Below are 19,291 nucleotides of genomic sequence, written 5' to 3'. Positions count from 1 at the left end.
TAAGAAGAGGTTGGGATACACAGGATTAACATATGGAGGAGGGAGGGGGAATATGCAGAGCTGGAGATATGCGCAGATAAGCACATCCTGAGTACCGGTGATGAGAAGACAATGGTCCATGTACTGGCATTGCCTGGAGGAAAGGCTTGGCAGAGTGATTTGACAGGATTAGAACTAACTTAGTTGGTCAGGTGGCGCTGTGGGTAAAAGCCTCAGCGCCTAGGGCTTGCCGATCGAAAGGTCGGCGGTTCGAATCCCTGCGGCGGGGTGCGCTCCCGCTGCTCGGTCCCAGCGCCTGCCAACCTAGCAGTTCGAAAGCACCTCCGGGTGCAAGTAGATAAATAGGGACCGCTTACTAGCGGGAAGGTAAACGGCGTTTCCGTGTGCGGCTCTGGCTCTGGCCAGAGCAGCGATGTCACGCTGGCCACGTGACCCGGAAGTGTCTCCGGACAGCGCTGGCCCCTGGCCTCTTAAGTGAGATGGGCGCACCAACCCCAGAGTCTGGCAAGACTGGCCCGTACGGGCAGGGGTACCTTTACCTTTACTAGTTGGTCTTTAAGGTGCTACTGGAAGGAATTTCTTTTGTTTTGACTATGGCAGACCAACACGGCTACCTATCTGTAACTTGACAGGATTAGGGTATTGACACCTTGCTTGAGGGATTATGGAGGACAGGGGAGGTGTCATGGAGTCCTAGAGAAATTGAGCAAACTGGCACATTGATTTTCTATGGATTTTATAGATTTTAGTCCCTTTTGACATTGACAATTGGAAATAAATGGATATATTGTAGCGAAGAAGAAGGTGAAGAAGACATGCCCCCCCTCCCGTATCAAAAAAAAATGCAGTTCAATGGGACTCCCTGTTATAGAATCTGTAGAATTGGAAAAGGACCCCCCCCCCCAGTCACCTAGCCCAACCCCTGCAATGCAGGGATCTTTGTGCCCAGTGTAGGTTTCGAATTCACAACCCTGAAACTAAAGAGCCTCATGCTCTGCCAACTGAGCTCTATAACCGTTTTAACATTCAGGGCAACGTTTGGCGATGTGCAGAGTGGAAAAGAAGGTGGCTCTTGCCCAGGGGTTTATGCCCTTGGCTGGCGAAGACAGAAGGTTGGGGGGTGGGCTCCGCGCTGTGCGCCTGTGAGAGCAGGCCGGGAGGTCCCCTGGGACGTGAGCGACGCTTCTCCCTGCTGACCGTGGAACGGGTGATCCTTTAGCCCAGCGCTGTCTCCAGGGCAGAGCAGGGGTTGGCAGGAGCCCTGCAGATGCCCACACACTGCTGATCTTGGCAGGAAGTCTGCCTGGCTCAGGCGATGGTTCATTTATAGCACAACAGTAACCTCATTGTGCCGTCCAAGCCGGCAGGAAAAAGTGAGCCCTGGAGGGGGCGGGCGGCTGAAAGGAGGACATTCCCCAGGTCCAACCCCCCCCCCTTGCTGCCCAGCTTGTGTTGCAGAATCCTAAGCGAGCCCAGGAGCCTGCCCTCTCTGCCTGCGCCACGGCTGGGGGAAAGGAGGGGGGGTTGTAGTGGGTGCTGGTGGGGGAAGGAAAGTGGGATGGCCCCCAGCTGCCAACTGATCGTAGTGGCTTCACCCTGCCCAAACAGGGAATTCTCAGCAGGCATTTCCTGTTTTGAGCTCCAGAGGTTGGCAAGGCTTTTAAATGGTTGGAAATCAGTTTTGTAAGGCTGTCTGTGTCCGTATCGCCTTTGGTGGGTGGGTGGGGGGCACGGAGAAGCACACATGCATCGGCAGGGGGTTGGACTAGATGACTCTTGGGGTGCCCCCTCCCAGTTCTGCGATTCTATGTGGCGCCCATCCCTGCAACGCTGAAATAATCTCAGTTCGTTGCACAGAAAAGCCAGCTCTGTGGCTTGAATAAGCAGCAGCCTCTGGTCCTTGGCTTGTGGCAAGGGAAATCTTCTTCAAAGAGGCACTGATTCCACCCCCCTCTGCTCTCTACTCTTGGCTTTTGGAGTTTGGGCACTGCTTGGCTTCATTGCTTCCGTTTGCAAGCTCCGAAGGGCTCAGAATTCGCTTTCTGTATTCAAAAAGCAAAATGGGAAGTGCAGATTCTCAGAGCCGAGCTGGGTGCTAACCTCTGCAAACGGGGGGGGGGGGGGCCTTGGTCCTTGTTTGCCAAGGTAATGAGAAAACTGCTGAGGGTATTGAGTGGGGAGGGTACTCAGCCCTTCTTCCTTGCCCCCCCCCTCAGCAAGTGACCCTCGCCACCATTTGGTTTCAGAGCCTGGTTGTGGGAGAAAGCTTTTCAAAACAACCATAAGAGGATTTGGGGGGGGGGGAGGATTGTTAGGGTCTTAAATTTGCAAGGGAATAAATTAATTTATCTAGAAGTGATTTTTGGGGGGGGTGGGGAGGGGTGTGTGTCACGAAGAGGGGTTGCTGATGTTTTAATGTATTTTTAATCTTTTGTTGGAAGCCGCCCAGAGTGGCTGGGGAAACCCAGCCAGATGGGCGGGGTAGAAATAATATATTATTATTATTATTATTATTATTATTATTATTATTATTATTAGGCAGTCTGAGGTTTAGACCCCCCCTTCCCAAATGCAGACCCCCCCATCTAGAGATGCCCGAGATTAGAGCAAGGAGCGTCTCTCTTGCATGCCCCCCCACCCCTGAGCTCTTCCCATGTTTGTGGGGTGAGTAAAAAGAACCTTTATCAAGTGTTTTCACTTTAGTGGGGTTGAAACTGCTGTGAAGCCGTCCCACTTCAATCCTGTCTTCATAGGCGCAGGTTGTGCTGGGTTCAGGTCTTCTCCCGCCTTGGGCGACCTGCCAGAGGTGTTTTGTGATGGAGCTAGGAGCCCGTTTGCAGTCCCAGGGCACAGACTGGTCTTGCGGCGACTGACCTCTGTCACTTCCGGGTTCCTGAACAGTAGCTTCTGTCCTCCTGATCTCCCCCCAGTGGTGACGCTTGTGGGCTGGCAGCGGCGCTCGCTCGAGGAAGTCTGCCTGTGACCTTTGTGCCGTGGGAAGCTGTTTGGCTCAGAGCACGGCCTCGGTGACAAAGGGACCTGGTGGGAGGCGTCGTGCCAAACATCCAGGCTGGGAAAGGGCGGTGTGTGTTTTCTGTACAAGGTTCAAGGAGATCTGCTAGCAGTGAAAGGGAACAATTAAGGGACAGAGAAATGCCTCTGATACTTGGAGGTCCATGCCCAAACTTCCTCATTGATGATACTTCTCTGTCCGCCCTGCGTTCAAAATGACTGGTGGGTTATGATGGACGGATTTTGCATTACAGTGGTACCCTGGTTCTCAAGCTTAATCAGTTCCGGAAGTCCGTTCCAAAACCAAAGCGTTCCAAAACCAAGGCACGCTTTCCCATAGGAAGTCACGCAAAACAGATTAATCCATTCCAGATTATTAAAAACAACTCCTAAAACCGCGATTTAACATGAATTTTACTATCTAATGAGATCACTGATCCATAAATGAAAGCAATTATCAATGTTCTGTACTATAAAATAAATAAGACAGTACAGTGGTACCTCAGGTTACGTACTTAATTCGTTGTGGAGGTCCATTCTTAACCTGAAACTCTTCTTAACCTGAAGCACCACTTTAGCTAATGGGGCCTCCTGCTGCCGCTGCACCACCGGAGCACGATTTCTGTTCTCATCCTGAAGCAAAGTTTTTAACCTGAGGTAATATTTCTGGGTTAGCGGAGTCTGTAACCTGAAGCGTATGTAACCTGAAGCATACTTAACCCAAGGTACCACTGTATGGTAGATGATAAAAATTTAAATTATTATTATTTTCTTACCTATACTGATGATAGTCTTTGTTTGGATGGGGGGCTTTTATCCGTTTCCGCAGTCACGCAATCAAACAGTAGCTGGACTGGGTTCCACACAGTCGCAAAAACAAATTAACCAAAAAGGGAGGGAGAACAACATTTCTTTATCCGCTTCCTCTGTGCCAAGCCTCTATCATGCTGCCTCTTTCTTGCATTTTCTCCAAACCTTTAATTGCTGCGACCTTTCCTCAAGGGCAAATCGCTCCACACCCGCCCTCGATCCTCTTTTCGGCTGCCGTTTTCTGAACCCTTTTCCAACATCCTTTTTGAGGTGAGGCAACCAGAACGTCTTTCTCTTTGCCTTGACGGGTCCTGCTCCCTCCTTTCCCTGCAGACATCTCAAGGGGTCCAGGTGAGGCGCTTCAAGACCCTGAGCGACCTCATCACCCTCTACCTGCAGCCGAATCAAGGCCTCGTCTGCACGCTGCTCTTCCCTGTGGAACGGGAGAAGGACAAGGAGAATGTGGAGGACAGGGACTACTCAGGTACAAGCACACCTTTGAACCCCAACCCACAGGTGGTCGATCTTGTCTGCTCCCCTCTCAAAAGCCCTTTGCACCAACAGGGACAAGAAGGCCCTTACCTTAGGGCAGTGTTGGCCAAACCTGGGGCTCCAGCTGTTTGGGGACTACAGTTCCCATCATCCCTGACCACTGGTCCTGTTAGCTAGGGATGATGGGAGTTGTAGTCCAAAAACAGCTGGAGACCCAAGTTTGGCCAACACTGCCTTAAAGGTAAAGGGACCCCTGACCATTAGGTCCAGTCGTGGCCGACTCTGGGGTTGCGGCGCTCATCTCACTTTATTGGCCGAGGGAGCCGGCGTACAGCTTCTGGGTCATGCAGCCAGCATGACTAAGCTGCTTCTGGCGAACCAGAGCAGCGCACGGAAACGCCGTTTACCTTCCTGCCGGAGCGGTACCTATTTATCTACTTGCTCTTTGATGTGCTTTCGAACTGCTAGGTTGGCAGGAGCTGGGACTGAACAACGGGAGCTCACCCCGTTGCGGGGATTCGAACCACCGACCTTCTGATCGGCAAGCCCTAGGCTCTGTGGTTTAACCCACAGCACCACCCGCATCCTTAACTTGATATTTAAGTGTATATAATTTAAAAATAAATAAATATACAGATAACTTTGGAACTACCTGCCTCTTGACCCCAGGAAGGCACCCTCTCTGCCCTCTTTTCGGCACCTACTTGTTCAGACAAGCCTGCCCACGTGTTTGGGAAGCTGGTGTGAATGTTAATCTGCTTTTAGTTTATTGGTATTCCAACTTTCCAGATGTGTTAATTTATTCCCACCTTATTTTATTGTTTTGGGGTTTTTTTGTATTAAACAAAACAACAACAACCCTGCCAGCCCACACATCCTGTTTCAGCCGACCGTTTGCCTTCTGCCTTCCACAGATGGGGAGGACGAGAAGCCCCCACTGCCCCCCCGATTGGGGTCCACCAGCCTTCCTGCTGGCAGCACTGCCACCGGCCTGGCTAGCAACGCCCCTGCTGTGCAGGACGGGGCACTCGAAAGGTAAATAATACCCCTTCTGCATCTCCGGAACTCCCTGCCACTTGACATCAGCCAGCCCCTTTTGCTTTACTCCTTTCGGCTAAAAACATTTTTGTTTAACCTATCCACAAATCCTGATATGTTTTTAATTTATTGTTGCTTTTAAATTTTTAAATTGCTCTTAATATTAATTTGTTTTTTATTTTATTAAACAGCTTTGAGGGTGTGTTTTTTTAAACAATCAAGTGCGGTTTGTGTGTGTGTGTATGTGTGTGTGTGTGTGTGTGTGTATATATATGTATGTATGTATACACACACACACACACACACACAAATATATAAGGGGTGTGCACTGTTGTATATACCCCATGTGAGAATGTGAGTCTCTGCCAGTGGGGTATGCTGGGGGTTTTTTGCTGCCCCCCCTTGCAGATGTTGGTGTTCTTCATCCTCCAGTACAGACTGCCTCCTTCCCAAATTTGACCAGGTCCCTTTTCTCTCCCCCTTTAGATGTGATACAAGATTATCTAATTGCGAAATGCACCACTGAAAACGTACTTATCTATTTGTTTCGTTTGTGAACTGCTTCCCATAAAACGGCCTGGTGCAATTTAGCATGCACCAAGCCTCCATTGCTCTCGGCACCAAGTAAGAATGTTGAGAGATTGAGGATGCAGCACAGAGTTAAACTGTGGAACTCCTTCCCACAAGAGACAGTGATGGCCACCAATTTGGGTGGCTTTGAAAGAGGTTTAGACAAATTCATGGAGGAGAAGGATTATCAATAGCTACTAGCCACGAGCAGCCCTTTTGGGGCAATAATATCCAGTTACAGATAGGTAGCCGTGTTGGTCTGCCATAGTCAAAACAAAAAAAATTCCTTCCAGTAGCACCTTAAAGACCAACTAAGTCAGTTCTTGGTATGAGCTTTCGTGTGCATGCACACTTCTTCAGATACACTGAAACAGAAGTTTCCAGACCCTTCTATATAGTGAGAAGGTGGGGAGGGGTATTACTCAGGGGTGGTGGGAATGGGTGATTGGCAGATAGCTGTCATGAGCCTATCTGCCAATCACCCATTCCCACCACCCCCTGAGTAATACCCCTCCCCAACTTCTCACTATATAGAAGGGTCTGGAAACTTCTGTTTCAGTGTATCTGAAGAAGTGTGCATGCACACGAAAGCTCATACCAAGAACTGACTTAGTTGGTCTTTAAGGTGCTACTCGAAGGAATTTTTTTTTGTTTTAATAATATCCAGAACACCCTTTTTTATTCAAAATGATTTTATCTTTTTGAATTTTGCTTTGTTTTAAAATTGCTTTGAGACCTTTTTTCCCCCTTCAAACAAAGCACTCAAAACAAAAATGAATGAATGTATGATAATGGGAAAGTCGCCTTCCCCTCTGCTCCTCTCTTATATCATAAGAACCTGAGGGGAGACCTGCTGGATCAGGCCCACGGAGACCCATCTAGTCACAGAATCATAGAAATGTAGAGTTGGAAGGGGTCCCTAAGGGTCATCTAGTCCAACCCGCCCTGCAAGACAGGGATCGCAACTAAAGTGTCCCTGACAGATAGCCACCCAACCTCTGCTTCGAAACCTCAAAGGAAGGAGTCCAGCGCCTCATACCGTTAGAAAGTGCTTCCTAACGTTTAGTCAGAATCTCTTTTACTTGCCACTTGAACCCCTTTCCTCCTTTGCTCAAAGACAGAGCTGACTGCTCAGTTTCAGGGTGTCAGCCCCCCCCCCCCGTGTGTTGGGATTATATTCCACTTTTTGCTGCAGATATGTGGGTTGTTGCATGTCACATGCCTGTTTACATTCCAGCACGCCTTCAGGACTCCCTGGTCCTGAATGGGGCGACTGTGCCCCTGAAGGACCAGGTGCGCAGCCTGGGAGTCATTCTGGACTCACAGCTGTCCATGGAGGCGCAGGTCAATTCTGTGTCCACGGCAGCTGTCTACCAGCTCCATCTGGTACGCAGGATGAGACCCTTCCTGCCTGTAGATTGTCTTGCCAGAGTGGTGCATGCTCTAGTTATCTCCCGCTTGGACTACTGCCATGCGCTCTACCTTTGAAGGTGACCCGGAAACTGCACTGAGGTCCAGCGCCGAGGGCCTTCTGGTGGTTCCCTCATTGCGAAAAGTAAGGTTACAGGGAACCAGACAGAGGGCCTACTTGGTAGTGGCGCCCGCCCTGTGGAACGCCCTCCCATCAGATGTCAAGGAAATAAGCAGCTATCTTGTTTTTAAAAGATATCCGAAGGCAGCCCTGTTTAGGGAAGTTTTTAATATTTAATGCTGTATTGTGTTTTTAACAAATTGGGAGCCGCCCAGAGTGGCTGGGGAAACTCAGCCAGATGGGCGGGGTATGAATAATAATATATTATTATTATTATTATTATTATTATTATTATTATTATTACAACTAATCCAGAATGCGTCAGGTGGCCTGGTGACTGGGAGCGGCCGCCAAGACCACATAACACCAGTCCTGAAAGACCTACACTGGCTCCCAGTACATTTCTGAGCACAATTCAAAGTGTTGGTGTTGAGCTTTAAAGCCCTAAATGGCCTTGGCCCAGTATACCTAAAGGAGCATCTCCATCCCATCGTTCAGCCCGGACACCGAGGTCCAGCGCTGAGGGTCTTCTGGCGGTTCCCTCGCTGCGAGAAGTGAGGTTACAGGGAACCAGGCAGAGGGCCTCCTCGGTGGTGGCACCCGCCCTGTGGAACGCCCTCCCAACAGATGTCAAGGAAATAAACAACTATCTGATTTTTAGAAGACATCTGAGGGCAATTTAGGGAAGTTTTTAATGTTCTATCTTTTATTATGTTTTTAATATCCTGTTGGAAGCTGGGGAGGGCTGGCCAGATGGGCGAGGTATAAGTAATAAATTATGATTATGATTATGATTATGATTATGATTATGATTCCTATTCCAGCAGCACCAACGGGCTCAGCACCGTTTCCCACGAGTACCTGAAAGGCAGCTACTCCCTGGACCTGGAGGCTGTGAAGGCTGGGGCCAGCAGCCTGCCCCACCTGAACAAAACCCTTGTCACTTCCTGCAAACGCTTGCACAGGTGAGATGGGAAAGGGGAGCAGAGCAACGTCCGCCTGCCTGTTGACATAATATGCGGCTGACGAACAGTGCTTTGGGTAAACAGAGGTGGAAAGAGGGTTCCTGCGAGGGCCAGCTCTCCAAATCAGGGCTCAGAGCAGCTGGGAACTTCAAAATAAGCAGAAGCGGTTCTTGGCATTGCATGCAGTTAGTTCAGACAATTAAAGAAAATAATAATAATAAAAAAAGCCTCACAGTCTGACAAATGTCTGGGTTGAAGAGCTAGAGAGAGAATAAGGAGAACCAGGAAGTGGAGGGGTAGCAGGAAGGACTGCTCTGCCGCAGAAATATAAAACCTGGTTTTTGTTCTTCCAGCGAGGTGGACAAGGTTTTGTCTGGCTTGGAGATCCTGTCTAAGGTGTTTGACCAGCAGAGCTCCCCCATGACCTCCCGGATCTTGCAGCAGGTGGGTGTGGCGATTGGAAGCAGAGAAGCCCCCCCCCCAATAACTGAGGGGCTGGAGCACCCTTTTCTTCAAGGAAAGATGAAAAGCGGCTTTTTGGGGTTTAGGGTAGTGGATTTGACAGAGCTGGAAAAGGTCTAGAAAAGGGAAACTGAAATGAGCATAGGACACCCCTTGAGATATCTGAAGATGGCACTCCTGTCTCCTCTCAGTCTCCTCTTTTCCAGGCTGAACATACCCAGCTCCTTCAGCAGTTCCTCATCAGGCTTGGTTTCCAGACCCTGGAGCATCTTGGTCGCCCTCCTCTGCCCACCTTCCAGCTTGTCAACATCCTTCTTAAATTGTGATGCCCAGAACTGGACACAAGACTCCAGGTTGGGGGTCCGATCAAGGCAGGATACAGCAGGAATATGACTTCCCCTGATCTGGACCCTAGACTTCTGTAGATGCAGCCTAGAATAGCGTTAGCCTTTTTTGCTGCTGCATCACACTGTTGATTCATGACTTGTGGTCCACCAAGATCCCTAGATCCTTGTCCTGTGAGTAAGCCAGGTGCTCCCCCCATCTTATATTTGTGCATCTGGTTCTTCCTGCCTAAGTGCAGGAATGAAATCCACTTGGTTAGTTTGGGCGTCAATCTGTTAAGGTCATTTTGAATTCCGGTTCTACGACGTTAGCTGCCCCCTCCCCCAGGTTGGCGTCCAACCTGCAAACTGGATGAGCACCCCCTCAATTCCTTCAGCCAAGTCATTTAGAGAGGTACATGTTTTGCTCCCCAGGAAGTCCCCCTTAGCCCAAAGGCCTCCGAAAGTGGCCCCGACTGAACCCTGACTGAAAGTGGGCTGCTTTGGAGAACCAGTGTAGTCTAATGGTTAGAGCGTTGGACTATTTCCCGGGAGAGCAGAGTTTGCATCCCCACTCAGCCATGACGTTCACTGTGGGTGACCTTCTCTCAGCCCAACCTACCTACCAGGGTTGTTGTGAGAATTAACTGAAGTCGGGGAGAAGCATGCAGGACACCGTCAGCTCCTGGGAGGAAAAGGTGGGGCGTAAATTGAGCCAAATAAATAAATAAAACTAGACAAATGAGGGTAAGGCTGTCAGTCCCTTATCCTTCCCCACTCCCTATTCATTTCTCTGATTTTATGTATTTATTTACTAGTCATGATGGCTATTAAATAAATTTATGTATTTTACTGGTTCAGAGGTAAAGGTAAAGGGACTCCTGACCATTAGGTCCAGTTGCGGACGACTCTGGGGTTGTGGCGATCATCTCGCTTTATTGGCCGAGGGAGCTGGTGTACAGCTTCCGGGTCATGTGGCCAGCATGACTAAGCCGCTTCTGGCAAACCAGAGAAGCACACAGAAACGCTGTTTACCTTTCCGCCGGAGCAGTACCTATTTATCTATTTGCACTTTTGACGTGCTTTCGAACTGCTAGGTTGGCAGGAGCAGGGACAGAGCAACGGGAGCTCACCCCGTCGTGGGGATTCGAACCACCGACCATCTGATCGGCAAGTCCTAGGCTCTGTGGTTTAACCCACAGCGCCACCCGCGTCCCTCTAATTCAACGGAATGGAATCTGAATCCAGAATCCTGTGAGCTCATTTCTGTTCCCACCTGCTAATTTCTGTTCCCAATTAGCTGATCCTTGGGACTTGCAGAGCACAGGGTTTTCACAAGTGCCGATGATGATCAGCTTCACCGAAAAACCTGTGTACAGTGGTACCTCGGGTAACATATGCTTCAGGTTACAGACTCCGCTAACCCAGGGATAGTATCTCAGGTTAAGAGTTTTGTTTCAGGACGAGAACAGGAATCGTGCTCCGGCGGCACGGCAACAGCAGGTGGCCCCATTAACTAAAGTGGTGCTTCAGGTTAAGAACAGTTTCAGGTTCAGAATGGACCTCCGGAACGAATTAAGTACTTAACCCGAGGTACCACTATATTCATTACCAGCCTATCCTCCGTGTTCTTTCTGGTTTGCTGCTTTAAAAAGCTGTAGAGGCCAAATTCCACAAAGTCCTGGAACGGGACTTGACTCTGGCACCCCCAGAATCAGTTCCTGGGCCCCTGAGCATCTCCTGCCCCTCCTGTGCCAGAAAACCTCTCCCGGGTCTTTGTTTTCCAACCCTCCTTCTTATGGTCCCCAGACGGCCAGCCAAACCGGAGAGCAGGAGCTGGAGAGCCTTGTCCTGAAGCTGTCCGTCTTGAAGGACTTCCTGTCCAGTATTGAGAAGAAGGTGAGTGCCAGCCATGAAACCTGGCGAGGGGGGGCACCCTCTGCCCTTCCCCATCTTCTCTGGAAGGAGAATGGGATGGAGCCCCATGCTGGTGCTGCTTAATAATAATAATAATAATAATAATAATAATAATAATAATAATTGTCAGAGCTGCCTCTAGGTCCCAGCTCACAGAGGACCAACGCTAGGCCGTCGTAATGTGCAAAAGTCTGTATTGAAGTTCAGTTTCCATTTCAAAGCCGTAGCGCGCAGCCCTACGTCTTAGACCTTAGCTCGGCGAAGTCCCGTCTGAATCACTTCCCCTTCCGCACCAGTTTAAGATCCTAGCCCTGCTCCACCTCTTGCGCTGCTCTCTCCTCCTCTGGGTCCTCCTGCCCGCTGGGGCATTGCCCTTTCTGGACTCTTCCGACGCTGAGTCGCTTAGCTCCTCCCCCTCCCTCCGGCGGGCTTTAGGACCCGGTTCCCAATCCTCATTCTCTGCTGCCCCGCGCTCCTGTACATTTGAACTTGCCTCTCGCGCCAACCCAGTGACCTTTCTCCTAACCGTCACACTACTTGTGTCACTGCTTCCCCCTTCTGGGACACTGGCCGGATCTGACCTCCCCCCCGTTGTCCGACTCTCCGATGGAGGTGTGGTCAGCCCTGTCTCGTCTTCTCTCCCTGGTGGGGAATGCACTGGCCCCGATGCTTGGGACTCTTCCCCCCCACTCCGCTCTGGTGGGGAAGCCAGTCCTGATTTCCAACTACTGCTCTGGGAGTCCCAGCTGCCCCCTTGTTCCTGGGGCGTTCCCCTTGGGAACCCCCTACCCCTGGCCACTGGCGCCCCCTTCTGTGAATCTTCCGATTCGCTGGAGAGGCTCATGGAGTCCCTCGGACCACTGTCATCTCCTACGCTCCCCTCGGATTCCTCCCCCTCGCTCTCCATCTCCTCTCTTCCCTGTGCCTCTGCTCCTGAACCCCTGACAATAATATATTTATATGCCACCCATCTGGGTGGCTTCCAACTGAATATTAAAATAAATACAGCATCAGACATTAAAAACTTCCCTAAACAGGGCCGCCTTCAGTTGTCTTTTAAAAGAAAAATATCGGTAGTTGTTTATTGCCTTGACATCTGTTGGGAGGGCGTTCCACAGGCGGGTGCCACCACCGAGAAGGCCCTCTGCCTGGTTCCCTGTAACTTCACTTCTCGCAGCAAGGGAGCCGCCAGAAGGCCCTTGGCGCTGGACCTCAGTGTCCAGGCTGGATGATGGCGGTGGAGACGCTCCTTCAGGTATACAGAACCGAGGCCATTTAGGGTGTTAAAGGTCAGCACCAACACTTTATTATCTGTCCTGTGCCTTAAGTTCCCAGAGTGGGATAGAGCATTAAAACACAGTATTAAAAACAATTTAAGAAGCGGGAAGTGAAGTTACAGGGAACCAGGCAGAGGTGGTGTCCGCCTGTGGAATGCCCTCCCACCAGATGTCAAGGAAATAAACAACTATCTGAAGGCAGCCCAGTTTAGTGGAGTTTTAATGACTGATGTTTCAATTAATATTTTTAATCTGTTGTTGGAAGCAGCCCAGAGTGGCTGAGGAGACCCAGCCAGATGGTTATTGTTATTGTTGTTGTTGTTGTTATATTTAAAGCAACTTATATTTAGGCGTGCCCTGATAATGCAAGTGTCAAAAGCCAGAAGGTAACGAAGGGGTGTCCTCAGCATCCTCTAAAGGTGCCAGGCGCAGCTCTTTGGCGAGGGAGTCCCACGACGTAGGGGCCACCACAGAGGAGACCCTCTTCCGAGCGTACACCCTGCCCGAGCTTCTGAGGGCAGTGGAACTGTCAAGACGGCCCCCTGTGTCGATTCTGGCCCCTGGAAGCCCCCTTTCAGTTGTTTGGGGACTGAGTCGTTTAGGGTTTCAAACACCAACAGACACATCTTGAATTGAAATGGCCTGTCAACCAGCAGTTAATTTAAAACGGGGAAAACATAGTGTGATCTGAATGGGACCCCAGCCAGCGACCCAACTGATGTGTTTCGGGCCAGTTGAAGTTTCCGAGTCGTCTTCAGGGGCAGCCCCACACAGAGCGCATTGCAGCCATCCAATCTGGAAGTTGCCGGAGCGTGGAGTTCAGATAATCTCCATCCAAAAGCAGACATAGCTGGCGAATGCGCTGTATCTGGGAAAAGGCCCTACTAGCCACCAAAACCGCCTGAGCTCCAATGCCAAGATGGAATCCAAGATGGAGATGGAATTCTCCCACGGCCCGCCAGTCCCTGGCTTCTCCCACAAGGGGGGGAGAAAGCATGAGGGGATCTGAGTGCCAGATGGGCAGGGTATAAATATAATAATAATAATAATAATAATAATAATAATAATAATAATAATAAATAAATAAATAAATAATTTCAACAGGGTTGTCTTAACTGTCTAATTTAATTGTCGACTTTTACGTATTAACATCCGCACAGCTGGTTTTACACTTTGCAGGCTGCTTTAGAAGCCCGTTTTGGGTTTAAGCAGCGTATAAATTGACGAAGAGGATAATCCCAAGTTATTATTATGGCCATACTCTCATCTATCCCCCTTGCAGGCTTTGAAAGCTCTCCAGGACATGAGTTCCACAGCCCAGCCTGGGCTGGCCCTGCCTTCTTCGCGAAAAGCAAAGAGCATTCCTGTCCAGGCATTCGAGGTAAAAGCCAAGTCTTTTCAATCACTCCTTAGGCTCAAGCCCAAGGCTGAGTTGCAGTTGTCTGCGGGCAGAGAAGGCGCAGAAGGAGCTCCAAGTTTTTAGCCCTCTATGGTGCCAAAGGGAACACTTTGGGCTGAATGTCCCAGAAGCCAAAGAAGCCGTCCAAATTCACCCTTCCGGTCGCCAGGGGGCCAAGATTCAGTCGCCTTTGCAACTCCTTCTACACGGTGGCAAAAAGGAGAATATGTATTAACTTTCCGCATTCCCTCCATTCCTGTGAAGCTGCTTGGAGTCACCGTTGGCCCATCTAGCTTAGCATTGCCAACACTGACTGGCAGAGGCTTTCCAGGCTTTCAGGCAGGGGCCCGATCCTCCCTGGAGATGCCCCTGGGACATTCTGTATGCGAAGACCGCTACGGCCCCTTCCCCAATTAATTGAGGAGGCAGCGGCAGTGTAGTGGTTAGAGCATCGAACCAAGGCCTAGGAGACCAGGGCTCAGATCCTTACTTGGCCACAAAGCTCTTTTGCCAAGTGACCTTGGGCCATCCGCTGACTCTCGGCTCAGCCTACCTCACAGGGTTGTGGTGAGGATCAGTGGGGAGGTGGAGAGCTGGTCCTCCCTCGCGCTCCCTGGAGGAAAGGTAGCCTATAAATACAAGAAACATAAATAGATGCACAAATAATTGCCTTGTGTGTTGAGGAACATCTCATAATACGCTCCACGGAGGACCTTACGGTCTACAAATAATAACACCTTGGAAATCCCCAGCCTCAGAGAGATTAGCTTGGCCTCAACCAGGGCCAGGGCCTTTTCAGCAATGGCCCCTGGTGGAACGCTCTGCCACAAGAGATCAGCGCCCTGTGGGATTTGACATCTTTCCACAGGGCCTGCAAGACGGAGTTGTTCTGCCAGGGCTCAGCCTGACCCCCCTTTTCATTTTGTATAAGAACTAAGATGAAAGAGGCCTCTAAGGATTCTCACAGGCCCATATAAGATCAGCATAAATAGCTGGGCCAATGAGCACTTACTGTCCCCAACCCTAACCCTGTGGAAAGCCATCTAATTTAATTTGATTTACACCTGTTTTTAGGAGGCAGTTTAATTATTGTTTGATTTTACACTAATGTTACATATTTGATGTTAGCCGCCCTGAGCCCGACTTTGGCTGGGGAGGGCGGGATATAAATAAAAGTTTATCATCATCATCATCATTATACATCCTCTCTTCTACCCATCCCTCCATCCCTCTCTCTCAGGTGAAGCTGGACCTGACCTTGGGTGACCTCACGAAGATCGGGAAATCTCAGAAGTACACGTTGAGCGTGGATGTGGAAGGTGGGAAGCTTGTTGTGTTGAAGAAGCAGAAGGACTCCCAGGAGGACTGGAACACCTTTGCTCACGACAAGAGTAAGGAGGAGCCCCGAGTGTGTCTTTCGCTGGAGACCCACCGCCAGCAGTGCCCCTCTTGGGGACCGCGTCTCCTTTGCCCTCCAGACGATCAGGGGTTGTGGCCTTTTGAGGAATCCACCTTAAGGAACAAGCCCTCTCCAAAGAACTAACTTATTTGGGGAGGGGCGAGGGTTTCCTCGTCATGTTTTGGTGATTCTCCTGCCTCGACTGATGGCTTGAGCTGCCCCCTAAAACATCTTCTCATGCATTTGAGAACCTGCCCAACAGGGAACACGCTGTCCCCTGCCCGGCGGCAGTGGTGTAGCGTGGGTTGTCAACACCCGGGGCAAGGCAAGTAATTTGCGCCCCCTAACCCGTGGATTTGCGCCCCCTAACCCTAACCCCCAGATGTTGCGCCCGGTGCGGCCGCCCCCCCTGCACCCCCCACGCTACGCCACTGCCCAGCGATGTGTTGGATTACAACTCCCATGAGCCTCAGCATCTTACGTCTGTGCAGGCCGGGGCTGTTGGGAGTTGTAGTCCAACAGGTGCCAGGGAGGCACCAGGTCAGCGAAGGCTGCATTCAGCGCCTACCTGTCTATCCAGAAATGCACAGCGGGTGAAGCAGCCTGAAAGTGAATTCCTAAGGGAAGGGTAACTGGAAAGGGGGAAGCCATCATTCCTACGCATGGCTTCTGTATTTATTTAATAACATTTATACACCCCTTCACTGTAAAAAGCGAGGAAACCCTCCCAAGCGGTTCACACGAAAAAAGATAAAGCAATAAAACGAAAAGGTTGCAACAATAATTTATGACTTTTGAAAAGTTAAAATAGCAATAGACTGAAAACGTTAAAGCTCACACCAGCTTTCTAAACACCTGGGCAGGCTTGTCTAATCCAAAATGTTTTTAGCAGGTGCCGAAAAGAGTGCAGAGAAGGTGCTTTCCTGAGGTCAAGTGGCAGGGAGTTCCAAAGTGCAGGTGCTGCCACACTAGAAGATCCAAGTTCGTTCAGATACTGATCCCCGTCTCCCTCTTTCTCCCCAGTCCGCCAGCTGATAAAATCCCAGCGGGTGCAGAATAAGCTGGGAATCGTCTTTGAGAAGGAGAAAGAGAAGACTCAGCGGAAGGACTTCATCTTTGTTAGTGCCAGGGTGAGTTTTTGGAGCGCCAGCAGTCAAGATCTCCTTGGCCAGAGGAGCGTGGAAAGGTCAGGCGAAAGGGCAGCGACCGGCCCCAGGTCCCCCCCGCGAGCTTCTCGGCCAAGTGGGCGATTTGAACCCTGGTCTCTCCCACGTTCTAAGCCGTTGCAGCACCATGGGCTCTCAAGGTTTACTTATAAATCTTAGAGGTTTTGTAAATAAGTTGAATGGGTTGTCCTTCTGCCAACTGCGGCGCTTTGCAGTCCCTGGCTATGTAGCGCTCTCTCTGTATCTCTGCTTCCGTCAGTGCAGTGCTGGTTTACGTATAAGCTAAACAAGCTATAGCTTAGGGCCCCACTCTCCTGGGGGCCCCAAAAAATGTGAAGGGAAAAAAACTGGTTGTACATTTCCAAAATCTAAGATAAAAAACCAAATAGAATAAAACCTACATACAGCCACAGTGTTTTGTGTTGTGTAGGCTCCTGTGATGTAAGTCATGAGCCCTGCCTGCTAGCCTGCTCCCTAAAATATCACTGGTTTGCTCATTTCTATATATAGGGTGCCGACATTCTGCATGGACTGGTTGCAGGGCAACATGTGCAAATGTCATATACAGTGGTACCTCGGGTTACAGACGCTTCAGGTTCCAGACGCTTCAGGTTACTAATCCAGAAATAGTATGTCAGGACTGCCGCTAGGTCCCAGCTCACAGAGGACCAACGCCCAGTGGATGTTATATACAAAAGTCTTTATTAAAGTTTAGTTTCCATTTCCAAGCTCTGGGCGCGCAGACCCACGTCTCGACGCTAGACCGGCTAAGTCCCCTCTGACTCACTGCTCCACCCACACCAGTTTAAGATTCTAGCCCGGCTCCACCTCTTGCGCTGCTCTTTCCTGCGCTGGGTCCTTCTGCCCTCTGGGGTTCCCTCCTTCCTGGACTCCTCTGAGGCAGAGCCTCCTGAGTCTTGCCCCTCCCTCCGGCGGGCTTTAGGACCTGGCTCCCTTCCCGGGCTCCCCGCTGTGCCGCGCTCCTGTACATTTGAACTTGGCGCGCGCGCCCAGCCGGTGACTTTCCTTCTGACCGTTTCCCCGCTTCCTGATGTGGCTGACTCCTCTCCTCCCTCTGGTGGTGAGGACACTGGTCCCGACTCCTGGGACTCCCCCTCCCCACTGCGCTCTGGTGGAGACGCTGGTCCTGATCTCCAGCTGCTGCTCAGGGACTCCCCGCTGGCCCCTTCCTCCTGGGGCTTCCCCCCTGGACCCCCCTTCGCTCTGGCCACCGGCGCTCCCTTCTGTGAGTCCTCCGATTCGCTAGAGAGGCTTGTGGAATAACTCTGGCCACTGTCAGTGCCTGCGCCCCCCTCGTACTCCTCCTCCTCACTCTCCATTTGCTCCCCCTCCTGTGTCTCTCCTTCTGAACCCCTGACATAGTACCTCGGGTTAAGAACTTTGCTTCAGGATGACAACAGAAATTGTGCTCCGGTGGCACGGCGGCAGCAGGAGGCCCCATTAGCTAAATTGGTGCCTCAGGTTAAGAACAGTTTCAGGTTAAGAACGGACCTCCAGAATGAATTAAGTACTTAACCTGAGGTACATAGAGAGAGAGAGAGAGAGAGAGAGAGAGCGCGCGAGCATATACAGTCACACCTCATGTTACGTTTGCTTCATGTTATGTTCTTTCAGGTTACATCCTGCAGTGACCCAGAAGCACCAGAAAGGGTTACTTCTGGGTTTCGCTGCTCACACATGCGCAGAAGCGCTAAATGGCACTTTGCGCATGCGCACAGGCACCAAATCGCGCCACGCACCTGCGTAGATACGGTACTTCAGGTTGTGCTCTTTTCATGTTGCGAAGGGGCCTCTGAAACAGATCCCATTCGCAACCAGAGGTACCACTGTATTCAACACAGAAAACAGCAACAATTTGTTGTTGACAACAACATATAAAGGGCCCCATTACCTTCAGTAGCTTAGGGCCTCATCAAACCTAAATTCGGCCCTGCCTCACTGCGATTTCTGCCACAACAAAGGGTTGTTGTTGCTATGTTGTTGTTGTTGCGGCTGCCACTCAGGGACTGGAGCGCATGGGAATGTTGGTGCCCCATCCGTTGCCGTGGTTTCCAGTAACTGGGACCAGAAGCATCACTGCCTCTGACTGCGGAGGCAAAGCAGAGCCATCGTGGCCAGTGGCTATCGATAGCCCTTTCCTCCTCCATGAATTTGTAGCATGAGTGGCATGAATTGGAGCTGAAGAGGGTCAGTTGTGGGGCAGTGCCCTACTGCTCCTGGAGGGAGGGAGGCCCGTGGATGCGACTGGAGGGGAGGAAAAAGGAGAAAGGAACTGGCAAAAATTCACCAAACATCCAACATTTATTATTATTATATTTATGATTTTCAGTTTTATACTTTTTAATAATTTGACAGTCATTTTGACATTTCAGATCTCGACTTCCTTCCCCCTCTTTCTGCGGTGCCTTAAATTTTTTTTTTTTACATTTTCTGCAAATTCCAATTACTATTTTCTAATAATAATTTTTATTAGGTTTACATATAATCACATTATGCAACATCACGTCTTCTTATTTAACCTTTTTGTTTTGTTTTTTATAAGATATTTATTAAAGTTTTTAAAAATACAAAAAGAAGAATCGAGAAAAACATCCTTTTAAACAAGAAAAGATAAAATACAGAAAAAAAGGAAAAATCAAAAGGAAAAAACAAAGAATTGAAATCCATTAGGCGAAAAGAAGAATAAAAAAAAGAGATACTGCAAATCTTTCCATTACTTTCCTGTCATTGGCTTATTTCCCTGACCTCCTCACATATATTTTTTATAGAATATATTTTATATTCTAAGTCAATTATCCATTTCAGCAAATCCTTTCCCTCTTTTCAAATTTTTGTCCTGAAAGTTTATCTTGATATTTATATAAGTTTACTTTCCCTCCTTTCACCAATTAACAGTCTATGTTTCTTAA

General features: G+C 49.8%; 1 protein-coding gene across 1 annotated transcript in view; it reads left to right on the top strand.

The window, feature by feature from the left end:
- Positions 1 to 19,291, top strand: part of INPPL1 (inositol polyphosphate phosphatase like 1) — an 83,288-nt gene that overhangs the window by 35,908 nt on the left and 28,089 nt on the right. The window contains exons 3-10 of the mRNA XM_083736126.1: positions 4,156 to 4,306; positions 5,229 to 5,349; positions 8,278 to 8,418; positions 8,772 to 8,862; positions 11,013 to 11,102; positions 13,680 to 13,778; positions 15,037 to 15,187; positions 16,219 to 16,325. Of these exons, the coding sequence (XP_083592252.1) occupies positions 4,156 to 4,306; positions 5,229 to 5,349; positions 8,278 to 8,418; positions 8,772 to 8,862; positions 11,013 to 11,102; positions 13,680 to 13,778; positions 15,037 to 15,187; positions 16,219 to 16,325 (951 nt within the window). The remainder of the gene's footprint in view (positions 1 to 4,155; positions 4,307 to 5,228; positions 5,350 to 8,277; positions 8,419 to 8,771; positions 8,863 to 11,012; positions 11,103 to 13,679; positions 13,779 to 15,036; positions 15,188 to 16,218; positions 16,326 to 19,291) is intronic.

Source organism: Podarcis gaigeae, assembly GCF_964106915.1.
Source record: "Podarcis gaigeae genome assembly, chromosome: 4".
Classification (NCBI taxonomy): Eukaryota; Metazoa; Chordata; class Lepidosauria; order Squamata; family Lacertidae; genus Podarcis; species Podarcis gaigeae.
This window is presented reverse-complemented; position numbering and strand designations above follow the sequence as displayed.